The following is a 26,804-nucleotide window of genomic DNA, read 5'->3' as shown; positions in this document are numbered from 1 at the left end:
GCCCTTCTGGCCCTACACTACATTTACATATTAGTATTTCCTGTTTCTTCATTTCGCGCTAATTTACTGCTATAGCGGCTCTCATTGGCTCGCTGGGTTCTACCTGGGGGGTCCCTTCCTTCGTTTTGCTTGTGTATTATTTACGCTTTACAAGTACACTCTTTTTACGGACAAACGTTAGTAAATAAAGATTTTAAAACTATTGCTTCGTCGTTCGTTATACGGCTGCTGAAGGGCAACACGTGTTCAACGTTGCCTGAAGGAGCAGCACAGTAAAAAGAGTACAATTTTGCGTGATATTTGCATCGAGAAATCATAGTCGTTAGTCGTGGCATGGATGTAAACGAAGATGAAAACGCTACAAATCCGACTCCAAACATCGACCCAAACTCTCTCTCGAAGTCTGAATCTCGTCCTACCGAACCGGGGACTTCAGAAGACGTACAGGTACGAGAAAGTCGAGAATTAGCTGAAGCCTTATCGCAAAATAATGAAAATATCGAGAATATAACTCCGAACGGGACTATAAACCCACATTTAACCGATAATAACAAGAATGTCGAGACGCACAGTCGTCCTAAAAGGACAGTAAAGCCATCAAGAAAGTCCATAGAGAATAGAATCCAATCGGACACGAATAAACTAGATAAACTATGGCGAAATATAACACAATCTGTATCCAAATTGCAAAACACACCCGACTCCTTGGATGAAATTAAATTCCATACCTCAGAAGTACGTTCGCGATTCCACGAATACCAAACGGTATCTCAAGGCCTTATAGAATTCCTCTTAGCTCTAAACGACTCCAACTATCAAGAGGACTATGAAACAAATCGCAGATTATTAGAAAACCGCCAACACTATGTTCAAGCTAACATAAATGAAGCCAACGAACGTAAAACCCAACTACTCCTCGAAATCGGCTCATTCAAACGCTCACGCAGCTCTCGTGGTTCAACTATGTCTTCTACGACCGCTAGAGCACTCGCTAGAGCCGAAGCTTCGGCAGCAGTGAAAAAGGCTCAAATCCAAAAAATACGGTCAGAACGCGAGTCTCAATCTGCATTAGAACTGCAAAGGCAAGAACTCGCTTTGAATCAAAGGAAACTAGAAGAAAAGGCTAGAATGGAAACGCTACGCTTAGAAGAAGAAGCTGAAATCGCAGTGACAAAAGCTCAAGCAATAGATCAAGAACTCAATTTAGGAGAACCTGAACAAATAGATCTGCCTGAGGAAGACCCTAGCGAAAGAACCCACCGCTATGTCCACTCACAAACGGTCGAAGGACAAAACCTCCAACTTAATATGAGCAACGACACCCATCATGGCGAAAAGGAACTGCCTACCTTGAATCCATCAGCAAATGTATTTGCCCCTCAGCACCCTAGCCGTACACCAGACCCAGTGCACGACCCTATCAACCCCTACATTCAATTCATCGCTCGTCGCGAACTAATAGCAAACAAACTAAAAAAGTTTGACAACAACCCACAAAATTACTGCACTTGGCGAGAATCCTTTAAAACAATGATACGCGGCGTCAACATCTCTCCCAGTGAACAACTCAATCTCATAATAGAACATACAACCGGTGAATCAAATACACTTGCCCAACGTATTCGCAATGCCTACATACAAAAGCCTGCGGAAGGTGTTTCAGTTCTATGGCAGAAACTCAATCAGAGGTTTGGATCTAGTTCAGTCGTAACGCAAGTCCATTTGAAGAAACTAAGCGAATTCCCGAAAGTAGGATTCGCGACAATAAGAAAACTCCAAGAACTTGGCGATTTGCTGCTAGAACTCCAATGTGCTAAATCAGACGGCGGATGTCCGGGACTCAAGATCCTAGATGAGCCGATATACATCAAGCCAATCATCGCAAAGCTACCAGGAGACATCCAAGGGAGATGGCAAAGATACGCATACCGATACTTAAAAGAACATGCAGCAATGGACTACCCACCGTTCATAGAATTCTCCACGTTTATCCAGGAACTCTCGTTAGAAAGAAACAACCCCAACCTAATCATCGATTTGCCTGAACGTGATCCAGGCTTGAGAAGTCGATCAAGAGAGGTTATCAGCACCAAGAGAACGGAAGTGAAAACCCCACCTCGTGACCCATCCAACTGGTGTCTTGTGCATCAAAAGCCGCACCCACTACGGAAATGCAGAGCCTTTTTGGCCAAACCCCTAGCAGAGAAAACAAAGATAGTGAAGGAAAACGGTGTTTGCTTTCGATGCCTTGCCTCCTGCGAACATTGTGCCAAAGATTGCCAAACAAAGGTTACCTGTACAGAGTGCGACAGTGACAAGCATCTGGCCGCACTGCATAGCGAAGCCCATCCGAAGAACGGCGGGGAGCTCCCGCCGAAATCAAACGAAACAAAAGAAGACACCCATGAAGAAATAACCACGAAATGTACTGAACTTTGTGGTAATACTCGCGGTGGAAAGTCTTGTTCTAAGATATGTTTAGCCAACGTCTATCTACATGGGAATCCTGGACACAAGCTAAAGGCGTATGTGGTCATAGATGATCAAAGTAACAGTTCCCTCGCAAAGCCTGAACTCTTTGATGTACTAAACGTCCACGGACAGACAACCACTTACTCACTGAAAACATGTGGTGGAACCAGCGAGATCGAAGGAAGATGCACCAAAGACTTGGTCGTAGAATCCCTTGATGGAAAAACAGGATATAAAATACCTAACGTTTACGAGTGTAACGATATACCAGACTCACGAGACGAAATACCTACCCCAAAGGTGGCTGCCGCATACCCACATCTGCAGCGCATCTCAAAGGAAATGCCCGACATATGTAACGATGCTAACATTCTCCTGCTTATCGGACGTAACGTTCCACCTTTGCACAAAGTCCACAAGTCTCTAAATGGTCCCAAAAACGCACCTTGGGCCCAGCTTCTTGACCTTGGATGGGTAATTGTTGGCAACGTCTGCCTGAATGGAGCCCACAAGCCCGATCTTGCCTGCTATAGATCCAACATCCTAGAAAACGGACGTCCTTCAAACCTAGAACCTTGCCCAAATTTCTTTCGTACAGCCCCAAGTCTCCACTCGACGCGAAAGGAAGAATTCCGAAACGGCTATTTTGACGACAACATCGGCTGGAACGTATTCAACACCTCGAAAGACGACAATAAGCCAGGACAGTCCATCGAAGATCTGAAATTTGCGTCAATCATGGAAGCCCAAATGACAAAGAATGCTCAAGGAAACTGGGAAGCACCACTGCCCTTTCGAAATCCTGCGGCGAAACTCCCTGACAACCGACAGGACACTCTTAAACGCTTTAACAACACCAGAAAGATGTTACAGAGAAAGCCCGACATGGAAAAACATTATCATGAATTCATGGGAAAGCTTCTTGAAAAAGGCCATGCCGAACCAGTCCCCGACGAATGCCTTAATTCCAACGCTGCACGGTGGTATCTCCCTCATTTCGGCGTGTATCACCCTCGTAAGCCAGGAAAAATCCGTGTAGTCTTTGATTCGGCCGCAGAGACTAGTGGAATTTCCCTAAACAAGATGTTGTTATCCGGCCCAGATCTCACGAACAGTCTGATAGGAATTCTCTTACGCTTTCGCACCGGTCCAGTCGCCTTCACAGTCGATATCGAACAAATGTTTCACGCGTTTTTTGTCAACGCCCGACACAGAGACTTCCTAAGATTCTTCTGGTACAAAGAGAACGACCCGTGCAAAGAAGTGATCGAATACCGTATGAAAGTGCATCTTTTTGGCAACACCTCCTCACCAGCCGTTGCCACCACTGCGCTGAGATTAACCGCACACACCGAAGAACGTAACTACGGGACGGACGCTAGGGAATTCGTGGAACGTGACTTCTACGTAGACGATGGCCTAAAGTCGACATCCAACTGTGAAGAAGCGATCAGCCTGCTAAAACGCACACAACAAATGCTCGCCACCGCTAACCTCCGCCTTCATAAAGTCTCCTCCAACAAATTTGAAGTAGCACACGCCTTTCCCGAGGAAGATCGAGCCACAGAACTGCGTAACCTCGATCTTCACCATAATAGCGTCCCAGTTCAACGCTCGCTCGGGGTATCTTGGGATCTACACAACGATGTCTTTACCTTCCAAGTCGCTGATGAGAAAAAGCCATTCACCAGAAGAGGCGTCCTATCTACTACTAACAGTCTATATGATCCTCTTGGCATCGCTGCTCCTGTGGTCATTAAGGCTAAGATGCTATTAAGAACAATGACGACAAGCCTCCAACGAAACCCACTGGACGTTTGGGACAAGCCTCTTCCGGAAGAATATCGACAACCGTGGGAAGTTTGGCGGAGGTCACTCACAGAACTGAGACAGGTTATGCTGCCAAGGAGCTACACGGCAACATCTCTCTCGGAAGCCAAGCAAATTGAAGTCCACACGTTCAGCGATGCCTCGCAAGAAGCTATTGCGGCCGTTTCCTACCTAAGAATAGTCCTGAACGACAACAAAATCGAAGTCTCCTTCTTGATCGGAAAAGCTAAACTCGCTCCGTCTCACGCAACCACGATCCCTCGTCTAGAACTCTGCGCTGCAGTACTAGCGGTCGAAATCACAGAGTTGGTCCTGGAAGAGTTGCCCATTAAGGCTTCGTCAGTAACGTATTATTCGGACAGCAAAGTAATACTGGGTTATATCCTAAACGAGACACGACGTTTCTACGTCTACGTCGCCAATAGGGTACAACGAATCAGAAAGTCTTCATCACCGCATCAATGGAGATACGTAGCGACAGATCTTAACCCAGCTGACCTCGCCACCCGTTCGATCAAGGCTAGTGATCTCAGGGATTCCATATGGCTGAACGGTCCAAATTCCTGAGATAGTACACCCCACCACGCTCAAGAAGAAAACAAGGAGACTCAGACACTTGCCGACGACCCGGAAGTCCGACCATCCGTAAACACCTTTGCCACCATGGCAGACCCGGAAAAAAGGAACATTTTGGGTACAACCAGATTCCTCCGATTCTCGCGTTGGACTAACCTCGTAAATGGAGTGTCACGACTGATACGACTGGCCCGAAGGTTACAACGCCATAGAAATAAAGAAGAGAGAGACGATGAAGAATCAGTAGTCGAAGCAAAGCGGTGTGCTCAAATGCTTATCATCAGAAGCGTGCAAAGTGAATCATTTAAGGACGAAATCCACTGCTCGAAGAATAAGAAAATTCTCTCGAAATCGTCACAATTACGGAGCCTTAACCCAATCATAGATCCCGAGGGCATCCTGAGAGTCGGAGGACGCTTACACTACGTTGATTCGTCATACGAAGAACGTCATCCCGCTATTCTTCCTTCGAAACATCACATCTCCAGACTAATCGTTGAAAATCTCCACGAGGAGGTAAAACACCAAGGTCGACACTTCACCCACGGAATGGTCAGGGGAAAGGGATTTTGGATTGTCGGAGAAAAACGCTTGATCAATCGGGTTATCCATGAGTGCTTCACCTGCAGAAGGCTAAGAGGAAAGTTCCAACAGCAAAAGATGGCTGATCTCCCACCAGAACGCGTACACCCCTCTCCTCCATTCACCAACATCGGAATCGACGTTTTTGGACCATGGTATGTCGTAGCCCGTCGCACCAGGGGAGGACACGCTTCGAGCAAACGGTGGGCGGTGCTATTTACGTGCTTAGCAACAAGAGCCGTCCATATCGAGCCAATCGAGAGCATGGACACGTCAAGCTTTATTAACGCACTGCGGCGGTTTATGGCAATTAGGGGTCCTGTTAGACTGATACGTTCAGACCGTGGAACCAACTTCGTTGGCGCGCGCAACGAGTTCGAGGCAGCATTAAAGGAAATGGATAGGAATATCATCGAGTCCTACCTTACCTCGCAAGGTTGTACCTGGGAGTTTAACCCTCCTCACGCCTCGCACATGGGTGGAGCGTGGGAACGCATGATCGGAGTCTGCAGACGCATATTGGACTCTGTACTACTGACATCCCAAATCACCCACTTAACGCACGAAGTGCTATCCACCTTTTTGGCGAAGTCTCGGCGATCGTCAATAACAGACCACTCATACCGGTTTCCAACGACCCTGCGGCTCCGGAAATATTGACGCCAGCAGCTCTCCTAACACAGAAAACTCAACCTCTTCTGGCAGCCCCAGGTAAATTTGTTCCCCGAGACCTATATGCCAAGCAATGGCGACAAGTGCAATGTCTCGCGAATCGTTTTTGGTCTCGGTGGAAGCGGGAGTATCTTCCAACCCTGCAACGTCGACGCAAATGGGAGCACGCTCTACCAAACGTAGAAGTCGGTGATTTAGTGTTACTTCGATGCAAAGAATCTGCACGGAACGATTGGCCGATCGGATTGATCTCCAAAACGACAAAAAGCAACGATGGAAAAGTACGGAAAGTGGAAATCAGCACCGCGAAGAATGGCTCTAAACAGACCTATGAAAGGCCTGTTTCAGAAGTTGTCCTGCTCAAAAGACAAACTGAACTTGAGAATAGTTAATTTAAACGTTTAATAGTGGTACCGTTGTACCAGACGGGGAGTGTTCTGGCCCTTCTGGCCCTACACTACATTTACATATTAGTATTTCCTGTTTCTTCATTTCGCGCTAATTTACTGCTATAGCGGCTCTCATTGGCTCGCTGGGTTCTACCTGGGGGGTCCCTTCCTTCGTTTTGCTTGTGTATTATTTACGCTTTACAAGTACACTCTTTTTACGGACAAACGTTAGTAAATAAAGATTTTAAAACTATTGCTTCGTCGTTCGTTATACGGCTGCTGAAGGGCAACACGTGTTCAACGTTGCCTGAAGGAGCAGCACAAAGCCCTTGAAAAGAATAAAGGATGCTTAACCTACCAGCAGAGAAGTTTGACATGGAATGAGATTCATGTCAAAGCTTTCATCAAACACAATTCTTCCTTTACATTTGAAATCAGTCATATGACAATCGCTACGGTCTTGTTCTTTCAAACCCCAGATAATATGCACAACAATGACATTGTCTTCTTGGCTTGGTTTGAACGCATTCTTCCGCAAATCAACGACTTTTCCCCAGTTTGTGTTCGGACCGAACACCTGAGTCTTTGAAACAAAATAAAACATTCTTGCTATGAAATTATAATTATTTCACTCATCAATATAACTTTTCAATAGGTACTTGTAGGATGAACACGTGAACGTCAAAGACGACGTGAAAATGGCGAGTAAATAGCGTGGCATGTCCATATATAGACGCACCACGTCATTTATTCGCTATTTTTCGCCTCTTTGATGTTTAGCTCATCGTGCTAAATGGTAATCACATTTTTCCAACATAAATTATGTGCATGCATGTTGGCGAGGAAGCATAAGTATTTTTTTTAGTTCAGGGGTAATAACGGATGATAAGACATGTTCATACTTAAGATGACTTAAGAACTAATACTTTTGAAATTCCTTTGAAAAAAAGGGCACATCTTAGTGCATCAAGAAAGAGGGGAACACCGTATCTTCCCTGTCCCGGATTTCAATCCCCAGTTGCATGCGATATTTTCTGACCCTCAGAATTGCATGCATTGATAGTTATATTTAAGAAATCAACTTCAGCTTTGTTTAATCAATCAATCTAATAGTGATTGCAGCATTTTTATATCTATCTACTACCCTTATTTCGAGCTATCTTTCCAACCAATGTTATGGACTCAATTTTAGAATGAGAAGCGAAAAGCACAGTGACGCTGTTCACATAAGACAATTTGTGAATAGATTGAAAACATTCATACAAAAATTGAAATAATGATTAGTTCCTACCTGTTCTTTGTCCGGTCCGAGCTGCGCAGCGAATCCAAGAAACACACAAACCAGGATGCTGAAAAACGCCACGACCCCCCAGCGTGTATATTTTTGTGTAACGATCTTCTCATAGAACCAACCGCCAAGAAACGTGATTACGAAATTTCCGTTTGGTCCGTCCACGTTACCGTCCGCTTGTTCAACCTCTTGCATTTCCAGCGGTTGCTGGGGTCTTGTGCGGCGGCATATCGGCCAGAAGCAGCAACGACCTTTTCGTCTCATTTCGTGAAAAATAACGACCGTTGGCAGGAAGAGAGTGCAGGAACAGTAATTGACGGCGACCAGGATTGCCGAAAAGAGGCCGAAAGATGAGACTGCAAGTAATGGTGACTGGACGTTTGATAGAAATGCGATGGTCGTTGTGAGGGAAGTAATGAAGGTAGCCTTAGCAGCACTTCGAAATACCTTTGACAATCGAATTGTGAGGTCCAAATTGGGATAATTGCGACCGTACTCTTTCCATGTGTCCATAAAAACAAAAATGTTGTCAGAGCCGATGCCAAGAATTATGAAAATGACGAGAACATGAAATATACCAATGTATTTGTAGTCGAACACGACGCGGTAGATGAAGTTGGCGATATTGAAGCTGGATATGATGCTAAAGATACCCCAGGATGTGATCCAAAAAGAACCCGTTTGTAGCAACATGAACGCAAATATGAACACAAAACTTGCGATAGCCAAAGCCATGTCATAGATAATTTGTGATTCCATTGCTTTGCCCAGGAGTGCCTTTTCAAAATAATAAAGATTCATATCACCAAGTTTATCTTTGTAGATTTCGTTCATCCTGTCACTAAAAACATCAGTTATGATATCATCAGTCTTCTCTTTTTGTTCCTGTTCTTTCTGCTCTGTTGAAAAGTATCCTTTCATGGGCCAACCGAAGTACACGAGAGATCTTGTGTACTTCGAGATTGCTATGTTTCTGTTCATGTCGATGACAGCGTCTCTTCCGATATGAAAATTCAAGATGGCTGCGGTCAATGTGATATTTTTTGCTCTTTCTAGCACTGCAACTATATTATCGAAGCCCGAATCATCAAAAGTAGCATCGATAGATTTAAAAGTACCGTCAAAAAACCTGATGATGGATAATGGTGGTTTACAAGTCTGATTTGAGCCGACGGTTTGCATTTGACACAGTTCACTTTTGTACGTTTGGTCTTCGAATAGTGAATCTTCGTTTGCTTTGATTCGTCTCAGGTTTTCTTTGGTGAATACATTGCCATCTCTGGATTCATAGAACAATTCCAGCTGAGAGTATTGAATACTTCTTTCCTTCTGCCCAGTCGTCACGGAGGAGCTTGGTGTGATAGAATCGTCACTGTGAACGTTCTTCCAAGCATCTGTTCGCAATTTTGTCGAGTCTTCGTTCAGGAATAATGGCAGAGTTGAGAAATCAGGACTTACAATATCATAACCACTTAGCAGTAAGATTACTGTTAACAAAATCATGAAGATCTGAACACACACTCCAATACCTTCAAAAAACAAACAGTAGAAACACACATAAGCCGCAAAATAAGTAATCAATTCGATTTTAACTCTTTTCTACCCATTTTTAAAAAAATAATATAATATACATTCAGAAAATTCAATCATTTTCAAAACATATTTCCGATAAAGTTATGATTCCTACAGGCATGTGTTCACTCCTAAGAGAAGTAAAACGTGCTGTAAACTGTTTTTATCCGAAAAAAATGAAGTGCTTTTTAAATTATATAATTTACAAAATATTTTGCGAATATGACTGCGACTACGGATGTTTTGCGATTATTTTCTTCACTAATCACCACAATTATAAAAAAGCCAAGCAAAAATGTCATTCAAGTATAGATCAGGTCGATAATATTTGAAAGGAACACATATAAACACAAAACAAGAAAGCTTACCGAAGGCGTATTTCGAGTATTTCACAACCAGTCTGGCATAGGCAATCGGCTTTTCTTCTGTGTCTTGTTCCATTTCAAGAGTAAGCGGTGTCTCACTCTCGCTTTGTCTGTCCATTTCGCTGCCCTTCGATGTTTTTCTTCCACTTTCTATTGTGTCATCTGGCATATTTTAGTAAAAAAAAGGCCAAAGAAACGGCAAAAACAGTAGTTCATCTCAAGTCATCTTGCTTTTGAATGATTATCACGTCATCAAACAAACCAGGCCAGGTATTTTTACCGTATAGTTAAAAGTTCCGGTGACTAATTCTAATAATTCTAATAATATGGCATTGCCATTGAGTTACTCCTGTCTAATCCTATTGTTTTTGCAAACATTTCCAGCGAAAGAATATAAGAGAAAACAGAGTTATTTGCAACTCCAATGTCTTAGCAGAAAAATGTGAAATTAAAGAGTAATTGACCGTATTTAAAAGTTGCAAACTTTGAACAAGCTCTATTATTGATTTAATATTCATTTACTCATTTTATTTATTAAATCATATATGTTAGAAAATGCTAGTTGTCAGTTACCGCCGATTAAATATTTGTTCCTTACAAATACTCTGAAATTGCCATTTTCTGAATTAATTAAAAGTGCCACCGTACGGTTTAACCGATAGAGACACTAAAAACGTTCCTGGGCCCTTGAGGGGCGTCAAAATGTAAAATATTGACCATCGCTGAGCCTAAATTAACAAAATATTTGATTATATCCGGATAGTCCGGTTCACTTTGTTTCTGAAGCCGAAAGATAGCGTTGGGTGCGATAGCCTACGGGGACAGGAAGTAAAACGATAACTGACGGCTATCTGGGATCAACGTTCCCGTTCATGTAGAGTTCACAGGCCTAAATTCAGAGCTTCCACTATTGAAGGAAATTCCCTTAATAATGGTGTATTAGGATAGTGCAATTGCGAGGACCGCACGCGTGTTTCGAGCGATCGCGCCAAATTCAGTCACGTGACTTGGGAAAGAGAACAAGAGAGAAGCCCGCCATTATTCAAGATAGAGATACAAAACAGTGTTTTACCGACTTATTTAAACATCAAGCGGCTTCTTTTCACTTTATTGTTTGTCGAAGTTTGGATCAACATTAAGTTTTATGATTTAATTGTAAGAAGCAAGATTTTTGAATATATTTTGTATGTTTACGTATATGACATGTCGTGTTGAAACCTGTTTCTGTGCGCTTTATCAATTTTGACTATGAATTATACCGCATCCCGGTACAAATGGCAACCACGAGGGAGGGAGGGATCAATGTTAATAGGATATATTATGCAGTCTTTTCAAAAGTTCTTTGTCTCTTTCTTTTGTAATTGTTACTCCCTAAGAGAACAGTCATATCTCGCATATGCAAATGAGTTGGCCTAGTTCTTCATGCAGAAACTCGCCGCCATTTTGAAAAAACTGTTTAACTGAAAGATAATCACATATTATTTGGGGTTGCATAACAAATCAGTTTCAGTGGAAACAATTTTCGGTACTAATCCCTGTACTAACTATTCCTTATTCATGTATTTCTTCTCACCATCAAAAATTTCCTGTCACTATTCCATACTGTTGAATATTATTTGCTTAGTTTGACAACTTCTGACCGTAGATTTTGAAAATCAAACATTACGGGTGTTGAAATTTAGTTCTTGACTTCTTGTGTCCTCAATAATGTGTCATTATTAATGATACTCTGTAGTTTCTTCACAGAAATTTACTAAATTTGTGGGTTGTGACCAACAAAATTTTAAAAATACCAGTCGCGTCATCGATCCAAAACAATCATTGGTATGCGGTAATTATCACCAGCATAATCACGTGGAGGGAAATTGTGTAGGGATACCTACGGGGGTCTACACTAGTACGTTTACATTCAGGGTTTGGTAGATTTCTGTAAAATCCAAACAGTAAACATGATTACTGAAATAAACAACAGTAATGATCTTTCTCGAAGGGCAAAAATAAAAGTCGTTGACTCGTTTTAGTACCCAAGAATACTCAAGCAAAAAATATTCCAGGGCCCCAAGGGAGAACAGTTTTTACTGATTGGGTCACCCTGGTTAAATAAAGCTTATCTATCTATCTACCCCGTATAACGTGAAAATAACCAGTAAATTATCGATTCGAGAACACTTGAATCATCACCAATGATTTATACCAAATTTTTACTATGAGAGCATATATCAATAGTTACTAAGTCTTTGAACTTTCAAGGGATTGTTTTACAGAATACAGTGTACTCAAGCAAAAAATATTCGCTTCGATGCTCGCAGCTTTTTAATATAATGGTTATTTTTATTAGCCAACCAACTATTTACATGCTGGCAAATCGAGTTTCCCTCCTATTCAAAATGGTGGCGCTTTGAATTATGGTTTAGCTGAAGGCAACCATCTTGAATATTCACAATGTAAAACGCAATACACAATAATTGAAGAGGGTTTTTAACGACTGTAGTATGATCAGGCACGTAACATATTGTGCTTAAACTTAAAGTTGAGGTGCACGCCAAACGACGCTTTTAGACCCCAAATTCTGGAGGCATTATGTCATCTTCGCATCCAAACAAACCGCCTGAATCGACTAAGGCATAAGCGGCCATGTTGGAACTGCGGAAAATTTAATTGAAACTATGTTGATTCACTCCTCACACTAAGCTGTCACAGCCTTGATGTCAAACAGATTCTGTAGGTTTATATACTACTGTACTTTCAATGATTTGATACAGGGTTTCTTCCCAAAGAAGTGATATTTGAAGGATTTTCTTTAATGACTGTGCACTATGTTAACACTACGAGTAACAAAAATAAACCTTTATTACATACGAGAAGCATAAAATGTTGTGCCTGAGAATACTAGGTTCTTTCAAAAGTTTGGTTACTCACGTTTGGTACACTCTATATATCACGATATATCTAGTTAACTATATCAAAAGGAATATCAATGCTATGTATACATTACCACATCAAGCAGCGTTTCCAAATATTATAGTCCGCTAGTACAAAAATGTATACCCAGCTATTTTACAGTCACTAATATTGCTGCTATATTAAACGTTAATTCTAACACTTTATAAACTCAACTTACACCAAGTAGCAAGTATATGAAACGATATTTTTACAATTTTTATCTGTTTTAACTTCTGTTTCCATTAATAGATGTCTATTATATTTTTGGGATATATTTGTTATGTGCATTAGCTAAGTGCGTAGAACTAGAATTGGAATTTCCGAGAATATTCTCTTCATATATACATTATATCATCACCACCACTATCAAACTATTTGGTTGTGACATCCTTTCGACACACTGGACAAGATCGGTTATTCTACAATGGGAGAAAATAGTTTTAAGGCGCTTTTACACTATGCAACTTTCCTTGCAACGTGAAATGCAATTCTAATTTTGAGGGATGTTGAATGTGAAATGCAATTCTAATTTTGTAAAGATGGCTCAAAATGCTCAGAAGACGTTATCGATCGTAAGAAATGTTCGCATTTGACAACCTTAGATGCCTCAGGAGTAGAAATGAAACGAAATTCCACCTTGTTCACAAAATAGCAGCTTACCTTAAGCCATCTGTCAATACACTTGGCATGGAAATCATGATTACATGGCAATCGTCGTAATTTCTCTTTATTAGAGTAGTTCATCATACAAACAACACAAGATCCATTCGAGGAATCTTTAGAAGCCGCGCTGTAGCGAAACGCTGGAATGACTTCCATCTCTGAAATAAAACAACGACGACACCGTTTATGTTACGAATCCATCAAGAGGAACATTAAAAACGAAACTTGAATGTGTTGGAAAAAATCCCTAAATACCTAGATGGATCTTTAATTTTTTAGTATGAATGCACAAATTAGGTACCGGTAAATAGGTAAACCTTGATATGATATACAGGCTGGTTTATTGCTGGTATAACTTGCGTTTTATGTGCGATTTTTTCTTTTGATAGATGTAAAAAAGAGGAGAGGGCACAAGTAACGAATATATCATAACTGCTAGCTCGTTCGGGCACTTGTATATCATAAAGGCATAAGACGGAGTGTTTCAGGGAATGCAAATGAAAGACATTTTGTCATAAAACGATATACGTACCACCCTTGGACAGACCCTTTGGTTTAACTTGACCCAATCTTTCCGTCAAACTCCACAAGGCCTAAAAAGCAGGAAATCTCCAGTCTAAATTTCTGGTTTTAAACCTCTGGTTTATACCGTGCTATACGTATTCTATGACCGCGGAGTACAAACCTCGTAATCCTCACGCTCCTCATCACCGTCACCAAAATGACGTAATCGCGAATCTGGACCCCACCAGGATCTGTACAAAACAAGAACAATTGTACTTCATGAACTAACCAACTCAGTGACTGATCCAAACCCGAACAAGCACGGTATAGCTGACGTCGGCACCCCAATCCACATTTATCAGTGCTCCACTTTAGTATTGGTAGTCTGGGCATGGATAAAATTGGATTGGGGCAGCGACTTTATCCGTACCGTGCCCAAGTGTAAACGGAACTTTAGCAAAAAACATTCAGACAACTTTCCGCGCGACCGCTATCATTAAAGAATGTCATTTTTAAACGCTTTCATATTCTGTGATTAGGACAACATCGACTAAGAACTTCACGAAATAACGGGTAGTTCCCAGCGAACGCCTCTAACGCGTCTTAACAAGTGAACTGAAATAAGACTGGAACGTTCACTCTGTCGGAAGTTTGAAGCCAAGATGGCGGAATATGAAGCCTTTTTTGTAGGTATGACAACACAAACGGCATGAGTAACGTGAAAAGACTGGGTCAAGGATTATGATTTTTGAAAAACAAAAACTTAACTTTCGGTTAACGTACGTGTTGTCAAAAACGTCATTTGCTTAACTCACTATTGTAAAGCTACGGACTGCAAAATACTTACAGCAAGGCAGGCAACATGAGATCTGGTATATCATATGGTCTCAATTCTCTTTCCAACGGAGGTGATGTTCGAAGATTCTAAAAACATTTGAATAAAGGTTAGAAAACATCGGAAAACACAACGATAGCCTAAGCGTTGGGTACAGTCCGTAATGTGAACAAACGTATTTCCTAAAACATATCTTCTCAAATATCAAGAACTTTTAGAATATTTAGTTCAGAGATATACGAAAAGTAGTAGCTACCTATTGTTACGAGCAGAACCATCGAAGACAACTATATACAGACGATTCAGTTACGGAATACATTTTTATTTAAGGCTTCAAGAATGAAATACCACAGAGAAGTAGCTAAAACTACGTAATACAATATCTTGTTTTAATATTGCGTTTTTAATATAGACCTTTTTCATAATGACGTCAAACGTTTTGCGGAGCCTATCAAATTTCGTGTAACATCAGATTCTCCGCGTTTGACGTCATTATAAGAAAGGTATATTGGTGATTAACGTAAAGGCTGCTTTCCACTGTAGCGTTTTTTTTATGCGTGGAAAAATTTAAATGCCTTCAAATTGTTATTATTTAACGAATTGGTTTACAAACGAGTAATAAAATATGCGGAAAACTAAGTTCTTTCGACCTATTTTCGCAGCTTTTCCCAATATGACATATATAAGGATTTTGACTTTCACGTGCGTGTACGTGCGCGTATAAAAAGGGGGCAGTGGAAAGCAGCCCTTAGGTCGTATGAAGTTAAGCCTTATTTTGCAGCACTATAATGGAATAAACACTTACCATACGAACGGGGTTAGTTTCAATTGTTGGGTTAGGCCTTGTATAAACACTAGAATGTACTCCAGTTTCTTGACGTTCAGGCGCTCCGTTCTAGAGAAACAAGAATTGTAACCTCACTCAGTCTCTCTATGGCAATAAAAATAGCCGGATCCTCTTTATACAGGGATTTGGGCAATTTGAAGTTGCGTGAGGCAGAGAAACTCTTTCAAACAGAAAACTCTGTCGAAGTCGAGTTGGCATTCCCTTATTAAGCCAAGTTTTTTTTTGTATTTTCCCAATTAGATACCCAATTATTTTCAAAATACCCAGAAAAATGTTCACATTGTTCATCACGTTTCGGCGTCATTTTATCTTTTTTGAGCTGGCAGAAACATTTTAGGTAAAGATCAAAACTTGACCTGATACAACTGACTTCAAGTGCCTAAATATTGAAGCTGCATTTTTGATATGAAATACTGGTAAGAATAACTTGAACAAAACTAAAACAAGTTTTAATATGACAAAACACGCTTCTCGATGTTGAGATTTCGTCAGGAGACTGCGAGATGCGTTTTTTTTAGTCAAATGTAAGTTAATGTTACACGGAACGCAAGTTCATGTTGAAAGTTGTTTCATGTAACATTTTTACACAGCATTCGATGCTGACAAATATATGAAACATTGAAACAAACCTGAACACTTCTATCAAAGTTTTCAGCAGCATCTGAGAAAGACGTAAAAGGAGAAGAAATATGTTCAAGTCGTTCTCTAAGTTGTCTTGTTTGTTCTCTGAGTCGTCTTTGATTTCGTCGAACGGCGCGTATCTGGTGACTGGCGTCACGACGTCTTTCATTGTGTCCCTCGTGAGATTCCTGGAACGTTTCGATAAACAGGTTAATGTTAAACGCGGATATTTCAATAATCTTGACAATTTTTTTCGGAAAATTTCTGTTGTTGAATTCTAGGTTTCAACAATGCAAGTTATACATGCAAAATGATTTTTAAAATGTAAAGAATATAATAATATACGAAGATATGTACATACTGTACATCTTGCAATTTTTTATTATCTCATATAGCTACCCGTCAAGCGAAAAATGAAACCTTCAGCTGTTAATTTGTTCCTAGCCCATTTTTTGACCGAGCGTGAGTTCTGTACTCATAAAAAGCCTCGGTCTGATATTTCACAGTAGCGAGGTCAATAATCGGTTTGTTATATGGTTGAACGAAATATACGGACCACGGTCCGGACCGCTCTTCAACCAATAAGAAAAAATTGCAAATTTTGAAAAGCCATATAATAAGTTTAAATATTAACTTTCTGTTTCCGTCTATGTATATCTGGATGGGCGTCGTAAAAACCTTTAAAGCTAGGTTACAATAACTACTGAACCAGGAAGATTTTTGAAACAACCCACTCAGCTTACAAAATAGCTGTTGAAAAGTTTGTTTTGTACTAAGATTTGCATCAACCAAGGGTTAAGATAACCGACTTTTTATAACAACCGGCGCTAGGATCCACCCCCGTGATTTCATTCAATTCGTAATCTGTGCAGTACAAGCACAAATATTTAGGGGGTGAAATTTCGTGTCACAGACGTTTCAGAACTGAAAAGCTAGAAACTAGAAATGTCTACTGAGGACTCACTCCTGATGGTTAAAAGAGCTGGTACATGAAGCATGCCGCTAACCTGGGAATGAAGATTTGAATGAGTGGATAGTCGACTCCATTCACTTCTAGGCAGGAAATGTGGTCTAAATTGTCAGTGTCTGTTGTTAATCTTGGTGGACTAATACGACTACAGCTAGGGCGGGAAAATTCACCAGCAACCCCAGGCTGACCAGAAGAATCATCCTATCAACATAGAAAAAAAAAATCAAAGCCTTAACTTGCAAGTGCGATTTTGATAGCTGTTAACGAGTAATTAGTTATAAATACTCTGACGCATAAGAAGTCTTATTTAAACATCCGGAACTAATTTAATCGTTAACATCTCCTAAGGGAAGACGATCGCAAAATATTGCAAAGAAATTTAAAGTATACACGGGCCTTTAGGGTTCTTTCCTTTATACAGTAAAAACGGTCAGATCGGTCCTGTTTTATTTAAGTATACAGACATACTACAGTATTTAGGTACACGCATACTATTTTGGCGTATATAATTGAGTAAGCTCAACAAGAATACTGAACGGGATGTTACGAAAGGAACTGAAAGAGATGTTACAAACGGAACTGAAAACGCTAGATCAATAACGCTTGTGGCACCACAGATAATCTTTTAAAATTCATAATCATTTATGCAATTATTCCGATTAAATTGTTGTGTAATGTATACGGTGTATTTCTACACGGTGTATTGGCCATTATAGTTTCCAGTTATCTCGCATTTTAAAGTTTGCTGATCTATGATTCGAAACGAAAGTTCGAGTTAACCGGAATGTATTCGACCAAGGGAAAACAAGGGGAGGGAGATATTAAGGCCTTATAGCTACACTGAGTACTGCAGTCTACTTACATCATCAACAAGGATAGTTGGCTCGGAATTATCAACACGAAGATTATTCAAGAAATGATTATATCTCGCAGTATCGCCTCTTGAGGTAAACTACCATTATGACGCTCTTCCACTGGATGACTTGCGTGGTGTGATGATTGACGATGACGTAATGACATAGCTCGTCTTATACGTAATCTGTTATGGTCTGAGAGGAAGCGACCACGCATGATCTCAGCGTAATATGGCGAGCTTTCGAGGGTTCGAAGGAAACTAGAAAGAAATAATAGTTCAATTCGTCAAGGCTAGTATTCATTTAAACACGCGGTAAAATCTTCCGTGTCATTGCATTCATATGAAATCAAATATCTAAAGTTAAAAAACTGATTTTTAAGATTGCCGCGTGGGGGCCTATTAAGGAGGTGATGGAAAAAATGAGGTAATTCCATTTTGGAAACAGCTTATTTGATAGCGGATTTTTTTTAGCAAAACAGGGCTCAAAATAACATCCGTAATATCTCCTGAGAAAACGACCGACCAGCCTCATTCTAACACGGTCAGAATCGGCGTTTGACGTGTCACTACATCCACGACTTGTACCTTTATGATTGACTCAACATGATCAAACCGGAAACTAAATCCTATGTTTTGAGACGCACAGATTCTCGTGAATGTGTGTCGCTACAAATGTACAACATGCATTGTTAGTGAATCGTCTTATACATAGCGTTTAATAAAATTTAGCAAACGCCTGGCAAGCTAAAAAATTGAACGGTGAACAAGCACATTTGGTCGGCCATTCTCGGTTGACCGACCGTTATTTTGAGCCCTAGCTGTTTAATATAAAAATATTGTATTGGTGATGTTGAGTTCCAGGTGAAAAGTCTCGAATGTGCCAAAAGTAACCATAATCGAGAAATGCACCATTTTCAAGCAAGGAGGACCGTACTAGATGCTTATTTGGGGGGGGGGGATTGTATACTCATATATGTCCGTCTTATGCCCGACTGGTTTCTTTTGTACGCTATTGTTCCTGTGAAATGTAAACATAAATATATATAAATACCCCCCCTCCAATTGGGCGGACTAGCTACGGCCCTGCTAGCAAGCACAAAAGTAACCCGTTTTTACAGTAAAAAAAATCACTTATTTGATATATTATTAAACGTTTCACATATCTCGAATTTGAGTTTAACAATCATATAGAAACCCAAGGTTAGAAAAACCTATCCAAAGGTATTTTGCTCCGATAATTTGAAATCCGCAAGTTTTATACGTGTTCGATGTTGTAAGAAATTTAATTTTCCAATCTAATTTTTTTCGCGTCAGAAATTCAACGAGAAGGGAAAATAAACTGTGCCAATTCTCACACTGTACCTTTGGCTGTCAGCGTTATTGTCAACGGAGGAGCTCTCATCTTCATTATCAGTGGTCAGATCAATAACGGGTACATCAACACGGGCTCTCTTTGAGTTATCAGCTATGATGACACCATCCACAGACTCGAGACGTCTTCTTCTCGGGTGACTTCGTTCATTACTGTCAGGTATTTCAATTACTGTTGTATTCCCCCCCGTGCCGGTTGGTCGTTCTGGTGTATCCAAAAGAATAGGTGACCTCGAGTTGCAAGAGTTTACCATTGTGCTGGAGAAGAAACGAAGATAACTACAGTACTTTAGTTGAATAATCAAACCTTAGATGTGTGAACATAGTATTGCTGGATGCAAATGTAGCAAGCATGCAGGGCTAAAATTCATATTGTTTATAAGCTCAATAGATTTTATGCCCCTGGGATTTTAAAATGGCTTCTAATCGTACAGTTCAACTGCTAATGGTCAAATCAGCTAAACTAATAACGGCGCAGCTACGAGTTTTTATTGTCGTGCATGATAACTTGAATGCTAACTGTCGACCTTGTAAGATAAATTGTAAATAAAATTTTACTCGTTAAATACTTTCAATTCAGCTCGTTGGTTTACGCACCCGACTTTGTTTACCAACGATTGTGCCGCTAGAACATGATTACAAGCTTTCTCGCATTCCAGGGGCCAAACGTCTTTTGTGTTGTAGAACAAAGAGGATATTCATGAATATTAAGTGGTTGCGTTTTTTTTGATACACCCTGTATATTATTGACTAACAATCTCACATTAATTATCATATTTGATATTTCACACAACCAAAATATTTATTATACTATTATTTCACACAACCAAAATATTTATTATATAAAGCAATTTTTAAAACTCAAACACAACTATAATCTTACTTTTTCATATATGGCTTGATGCAAAAACACTTCTTATATAATATTTTAAGACAAATTACAATTGTAGAGAAGATTATTAATTGCATTTTATCGTATATGGTGGGATTCAGATATATTATATATTGCAAAATATTGTACAAATAATATACATAATATCCACTGCATAAACTTGATTTTCTTATTATTGATTGAAATTAGGTGCAAAATTACCATCATCAGTGATGAAAAATACAGGCACAAAAAGATAAAACAATTTACACAGTGTACAATTTAAAATTATAAACTGCATTTACATTATACCAACATTTGATATCACTGAAAATGGTAATTTTGCAGCTGTATAAATCAACAAAACTATGCTTTACTTATGCATTACTTATCTTGTCTTATAGATTGAGTTATAACAGTCATATTAACAAAATATTCAAACAACTGCATTCTATTCTCAACATGGCACAGCACACGGTGCATCTTTAGTCATGAATCTCATGAGAATAACAAGCCTTACTTACAAGAGATAATAGAATAGTATCCTATATGTACATCACAATTAGAAAGTGAACACTTGGATATCAAGACCCACAATGCATTGAAATAGAGCATATGGTACCTAAATGTGGCTTGATGTTTTTATAGACCATTACTTATCCTGATTTATAAATTGAGTTATAAAACACATTAACAAAATATTAGACAATTGCATTCTGCTATCAACATAGTGCACAATAATGTATCATTAGTATACATAACTTGGGAGGAACTAGGAGAGCTACATACAGTGATAATGTATCATTAGTACACATAACTTGGGAGGAACTAGGAGAGCTACACACAGTGATAATGTATCATTAGTATACATAACATGGGAGGAACTAGGAGAGCTACACACAGTGATAATGTATCTTTACTTATTAGTACACATAACTTGGGAGGAACTAGGAGAGCTACACACAGTGATAATGTATCTTTACTTATTAGTATACATAACTTGGGAGGAACTAGGAGAGCTACACACAGTGATAATGTATCTTTACTTATTAGTACACATAACTTGGGAGGAACTAGGAGAGCTACACACAGTGATAATGTATCTTTACTTATTAGTACACATAACTTGGGAGGAACTAGGAGAGCTACATACAGTGATCAGTTATTCTTTATTACATGGCACTTAATTAAATATTTAAAAGAAAGAAGCACTGACTGTTTATGGATGTAATTATCAAGATTCCCACTTGCAAGGATTATTCTAGAATGCGGGATACAAAATTTTTTGTCTATGTACATTTTTCTGCTACAGTGACGACAATACAAGCCTAGTATAAATATCGAATACCACCTGAAACAATAAATTATGACAATGCATGTTTTGTTCACTTGTAACAGCTCTTGGTTGCTATTCCCTAACAAACACATGTGGGTATATAATAATATTCAACTATAAAGAATTCTTAAGCAGATTTTAATCAGGAACATACAGTATATTTTGAACCCACACAAAGCATTAGAGACAGAATGATGGATGCATATATACTTCAAGAAAAATGTTTGACCAAATGCTTCTACTACTGCCTCACTAGTTTTTAAATTCCTTTGAGTTCACAGAAGAATTTATAATGTATAAGTAATCTTTTGTGTAAGATACCCAATGAATGAACAATTAGGGTACCCTTATACCACTATCATAGCATATATATCAAACATTAGAAAAATTCACAAAATTGTCAGTCAGCATACCCCACATACTCAAACAAAATTGCAAAGATATATATACATGTGTCTCTCTATATGAAATTAAAAGTAATAGCAGTAGCCCAAACCCATATTTAAATGAAAAATAGTTCAATTAATCCATGTACCTTAGTTAACTCTTTGCATGTTTTTGTACAAATAGCAAGACTTAATAGATAGAGTGGGAACTGTGAAAGCAAGCATGGGATGTTATGAAGCAATTGGGAGTATGTGGCACAAGAAGCTAGGAATAAATAGGGAGAACATTGTATATTGTATAAAAAGGTTTTCATTCGCTTTTCCCCCAACTTTATTATTTTTTTCTGTCATACGGCTAACACATTTACTTCCCAATAGATGGGTGGTGTCAAATTGGTGAGAAAAATTCTATTCTAATGTTAATTATTGCAGTACTGCCAATGGTAATAAATACAAAAATTTTCAATCAGCGATTCCTACTAACCAAGTAGCACATAATACAACCTACAAGTGGTAAGTAATGGACAATCACTGCATATTGGGACAAACAGAATGTAGTAACCCTGGTTTTTCTTAGGCATTGTGTTTCACATAGATATACATGTAATAGAGAAAGATAAATATGTCTAAAATGTCCCATCTTCTATAACTAAGCAGACATTAGAAATTCACAATCAGGCATCTCTTTGGCAACACAATGTATTCCAATTTGTTTTGATTTTTTGTTTTCTATTGGCCCATTTTTATCATGTGTTTTGCCCCCATACAAAGCATGCATTCTCCCATATTCATTTTCACACTAACTCTCCTGAGAAAGGCCCTCAGGTCGAAACGTCGAGAAGTGTTTTGTCTATTTTAGGCAGTTGTTATACCACATTTGTTGCTAAATCGATACTGTTGAAGAGTAATAAACCTTTACAGTGGTAACCTTCAAGTCTTTGAGCAAAACATGGCTGTATTCACCCTGAAATATACACTGGGTGATAAAGACAGATTGTCAAGTATTAATTAATTCAACTAGTTTTTTTTGTATTTTTCCTTTATAATATTCACGTTAATGCTAGCCCAAAGTGAATCTGAAAATGACTAGCATTACTACATACAAGAGATAATTCATCACAAGTCAAAAATTATCTGATATTTGTCATATCTGAGCCAAATCCCTTGATTAGAAAAGTGAGTCAAAGCTGTGAAGTCTGAACAAGGAGCTGCAGGGCCCAGTGCTAGACTCTCTAATAAAAAAGGCCATGCAAAGTACTTCAACACAGGCAGTCTGCTATCACAAAAATGTTTAGAATAGTATCTCATATATACATCAAGATTGGAAAGTGAACCTTTAGATATTAAGAGCCACACAGCATTGAAATAGAACATATACCTACATGTGGCTTGGATATGGGCCAATTTATACCACAGCCCAATTTCACATCAAAGCTTTCTAGCTGAATCATAGAACGCTTAGCTAAATATTTCATCGATAGTGTATAATATTTTCTATTCCTTAAAAACATTTCCTTGATAATACGCTAAAGAAAATATACTGCGTCACACACGGCAGAAAAACAACAATCAAATTAAAATATGCGAGGAACATTTCAATTCAAGTCGCATAAAATTGCTGAAAGATCAGTACATCGACAAAAATTCCTTCGACAGAAAGCTATCGTGTATTTTTCAATATAAAACAGAGAATTTGGCTGAAATATCCCATGATAAATATAAAGGAAGTATTCAAAATATACGAACAACGTAATGCATGAATTGTTACTGAGGTTATATTACGTTGTTCCACAAAATTTCATAATAATTTCCTTTGCCCAAAGACAATTTTGCCCTAAATATCTCGCTTAAAGTTCGAGACGAACAACTGAAAGAAAATACCTTAGTATTTAGTTCAGAAAAGTGGCGATTGAAGTCTCTTTCCCGCTGTTGAATCGGCCAAATATATTTCCTAAACAACAAAAGGATGCAAAGATATCAAAATTTTCTTGGCTACATATTTATATAATAGATGGGAGTACTCGTGTACTCGTAGAAACAAAACATTTTACATCATAAAGAAACGATTTTTGAACTTACCCAACCTGAATTCTCAGCTAAAACTTTGCCAGCAAGTGTGAAAATATTGGTAAGATGATGAAAGAGAAAGCTAACAAATCGGCAAGACAAAGCTTTCGCGTCTATTTAGGCCAACAAAACAATGCTTCCCTCGCTGGCACTTTCTCAGCTTTCAAATTGTTGTGTCACAGTGATTCAGGGGGCTTCATGGGATCACGACGGTTAATTTAGGTGAATTTATAATTAGCCGAGGACGACCGCTGTCTAAACTACGCGTGGACGCTAATGAGAAATACATTTCATTACAATGCACAAAATATTTAATTAAAGTGTTTATAAAATTACAAATTTTTCGTCATTGTGTACGACAGCGGAGATTTTGACTTTGACAATAAAAATGTCTAATTCGAAATATAAACACGCGTTTTTGTACGTTTTGTGACGCTTTCGCAATATGGCCCATACAGTCTGTTCTGCAGTTTGGCCGCTTGGTATGCCCGTTTGTACGAAAGCCATATAGTACCGTAACGCAATCCACTGCTGCTTGCTGGATAGTGATTTTTAACCGCGTGAAAAACAAGGCCTAGAAAGCAATGGGGTCAGTAGATGGATTTTGCACCCAAAGTTAAGTTTTGCACCCAGAGTCTCCAATTTAAGAATATCAACGTTTGATCCAGGTTACACCGAAAAACGAGCATTTTAGAGCCACTGAAAAACATAAATCCAGTATCTTGCTCTAGCCACTTATTTTACGGCTCACAAATCTTGGTTGAGGTCACGTACTCCTGAACTGTTTGGCGTTTCTTTTTACAATCACTGATAAGGCACTTTTAATTACTTGCTCTAAGAGAGACACATTTATTCATTTAATGACTCAAAGAAAGGCATCTTTGCTAAAAAGGGGGTTCATCTTTCATTCTTTCTTTTCAGAAAAGTAGGGGAGGGACACTAGCCCTTGACGCCGACAACAAAAACGAAGAAAATGACACTGAATGATGGAGGCAAATGCCACACAGATATCTCAAGACGACATAGCATCCAGACTGAGGAAACATTCTCCTTGTTGAACGCAATAATTCATATATAAGTGCTGCTAGAAAAAGCATTTAAAATTAGTTCGCGGTTTTGCGATTTAGTATAAACTTTGAAATATGAAAGTGAAAAATTGCTGGGAAGTCAGCACTCAGCAATATATATGTACCAGGAAAAACGGGGGCATAATAGTTTTTTGAGGCACCTCATGACGTCACTCACGTCAAGATCTCAGATCAGCTTGATCCGGAGATCGACTGGTTTCTAAAATATCATTATAGTTTCCTCCTGACTTCACCATGCATGCTTGATTCATAGCTGGCGGCGATGATTGGATAAAAACGTCTAAAGCTATGACAATGATTTCAAATTCGAACTATAAATATACATATAATCGCTTTTTTAGATATATTTCATATAATCACAAGTTTTGCGCCTTCACGAATATCCCAATTCCAATTTAGTGTAATTGTCCCTGCATGCTCCTAGCGTTATAGGTCAATAATCTAATCTTTCACATTTTCAACACATCTTCAATCTATCAAAGTTGTTTGTCTTTTTACTCCACAATAAATAGCACCAGCAGTCCAGCACAGTCGAAAAAACTGACGTTTTTACTGTAGGATATATATTCTTAACGCTATAGTCTATAGTCTTAACGCTATAGTCTATGACTATATAAGCACGACAATCCAGTGACGCTTTACTCAACTGAATTAATACATCGTCGCAAATGAGAGCTGTTTGCTAAGTTAACAGTTTTTTTCGTTTATTTGTAGTGCTAAAAGCTTGGTGGACGGTGGGCGGTTAGTTGATTTTCGTGAGAAAACTCAGCAATCGGGGCATTGAGGAAATTATCTATCAAGTTAGTTTTTTTCACTCGTGGGAAAAATATAGGTAAACATATTATTGCGAGTGAGCATTGCTCATTCTTTGAGCGCTCAGCTTTATCATTCAGACTTTAATTAAAAGGGAATTGTAACTGAAATGGCTGTATATGCAAGGTGAAACATCTTGACCAGCTCTAGCCATCAGGCCTTTGCGAGTTGAAATAAGCTGTTAGTTAAAACGAACTAAATATATGATTGGGGAAAAAGAGATCACAAAAAGTAAACACCCAGTGTATCTTAACTGATGCGTCTGTTTCTTAATTTAGAAACATATAAACGTACGTTAAAATAAATCAGTGCATGTGAAGCTTCCCATCATAATTATGTGATAAACGAAGGTGTTCAGTTATGAATATTATAATCTTTGTATCGGTATCGTGGTCCGCTTTTTTCTCACAAGAAGCCTGGGTAAGAAGATGTAGAGTCAAGCCTTTCGCAGTACAGTTTAAGGAATATTCAGTATATATAACGAGTATGTAACAGCACTAACAATTGCTAGTATTAGAACGATTTAGCCTTACACTATACCATGCATATCCCCGATTTAAGTGGGCCAACTGTGCATGTTCATTAATTTTTAGGCAAGGTTATTTTGCATGCATGTCAAAGTTTCTGTGACCTCACTTAAAATTTCCAAGCATTTCGAACGTGTAAGTTTTCAAGGATTTGCTGGATATATTCATATATAGGGAAGCATGGCACTGCTGTACGCCGTACTTGTTCTGAGTTATGCCGTACAACTAATTATACAGTCATATCCTTCAAAGGTTAGTATTTCAGACCAATGCAAAATTCCGAGTGTCTAAACTTCGACAGTGTCAACGGGGCCATGCATTCTATGTTTCCTATATACGAGGGCTGATAATTTAGTC

At 39.0% G+C, this 26,804-nt stretch overlaps 3 protein-coding genes and 1 long non-coding RNA gene across 4 annotated transcripts; 2 read left to right on the top strand and 2 right to left on the bottom strand.

The window, feature by feature from the left end:
* Positions 1-333: 333 nt before the first annotated feature.
* Positions 334-4,869, top strand: LOC114533253. Its single transcript, XM_028554755.1, has one exon. It carries the CDS (start codon positions 334-336, stop codon positions 4,867-4,869), a length of 4,536 nt encoding a protein of 1,511 aa, XP_028410556.1.
* A 96-nt stretch (positions 4,870-4,965) lies between these two features.
* LOC114533252 lies at positions 4,966-6,120 on the top strand. The gene has a single exon (XM_028554754.1). It carries the CDS (start codon positions 4,966-4,968, stop codon positions 6,118-6,120), a length of 1,155 nt encoding a protein of 384 aa, XP_028410555.1.
* A 5,989-nt stretch (positions 6,121-12,109) lies between these two features.
* Positions 12,110-17,231, bottom strand: LOC114533291 (E3 ubiquitin-protein ligase RNF38-like). The gene is made up of 8 exons (XM_028554797.1): positions 17,170-17,231; positions 16,171-16,350; positions 15,500-15,589; positions 14,707-14,783; positions 14,041-14,110; positions 13,888-13,948; positions 13,353-13,513; positions 12,110-13,111 (listed from the first exon to the last, which is right to left on the bottom strand). Exons 3-8 carry the CDS (start codon positions 15,500-15,502, stop codon positions 13,064-13,066), a joined length of 420 nt encoding a protein of 139 aa, XP_028410598.1. The 5' UTR covers positions 15,503-15,589; positions 16,171-16,350; positions 17,170-17,231; the 3' UTR covers positions 12,110-13,063.
* Positions 17,232-18,090: 859 nt separating this feature from the next.
* Positions 18,091-24,284, bottom strand: LOC114533290. The gene is made up of 4 exons (XR_003688037.1): positions 24,032-24,284; positions 23,834-23,903; positions 19,351-19,617; positions 18,091-18,246 (listed from the first exon to the last, which is right to left on the bottom strand). It is a non-coding gene; the product is annotated as an uncharacterized LOC114533290 (long non-coding RNA).
* Positions 24,285-26,804: the final 2,520 nt, after the last annotated feature.

Source organism: Dendronephthya gigantea, unplaced genomic scaffold (assembly GCF_004324835.1).
Source record: "Dendronephthya gigantea isolate DGI-Jeju-01 unplaced genomic scaffold, DenGig_1.0 000088F, whole genome shotgun sequence".
In the NCBI taxonomy this organism is placed as follows: domain Eukaryota; kingdom Metazoa; phylum Cnidaria; class Anthozoa; order Malacalcyonacea; family Nephtheidae; genus Dendronephthya; species Dendronephthya gigantea.
The sequence above is the reverse complement of the archived record's forward strand: the minus strand, read 5'-3'. Positions and strand labels throughout refer to the sequence as shown.

Excerpts from the sequence above, each read along its gene's own strand:
- LOC114533253 (XM_028554755.1), top strand. The coding sequence starts at position 334 with ATGGATGTAAACGAAGATGAAAACGCTACAAATCCGACTCCAAACATC.
- LOC114533252 (XM_028554754.1), top strand. The coding sequence starts at position 4,966 with ATGGCAGACCCGGAAAAAAGGAACATTTTGGGTACAACCAGATTCCTC.
- LOC114533291 (XM_028554797.1), bottom strand. Across the intron at positions 13,514-13,887 it reads AAAGGGTCTGTCCAAGGGTG|AGATGGAAGTCATTCCAGCG; the intron begins GTACGTATATCG and ends GTTTTATTTCAG. Across the intron at positions 13,112-13,352 it reads GTATTGACAGATGGCTTAAG|AATAACCGATCTTGTCCAGT; the intron begins GTAAGCTGCTAT and ends CTCCCATTGTAG.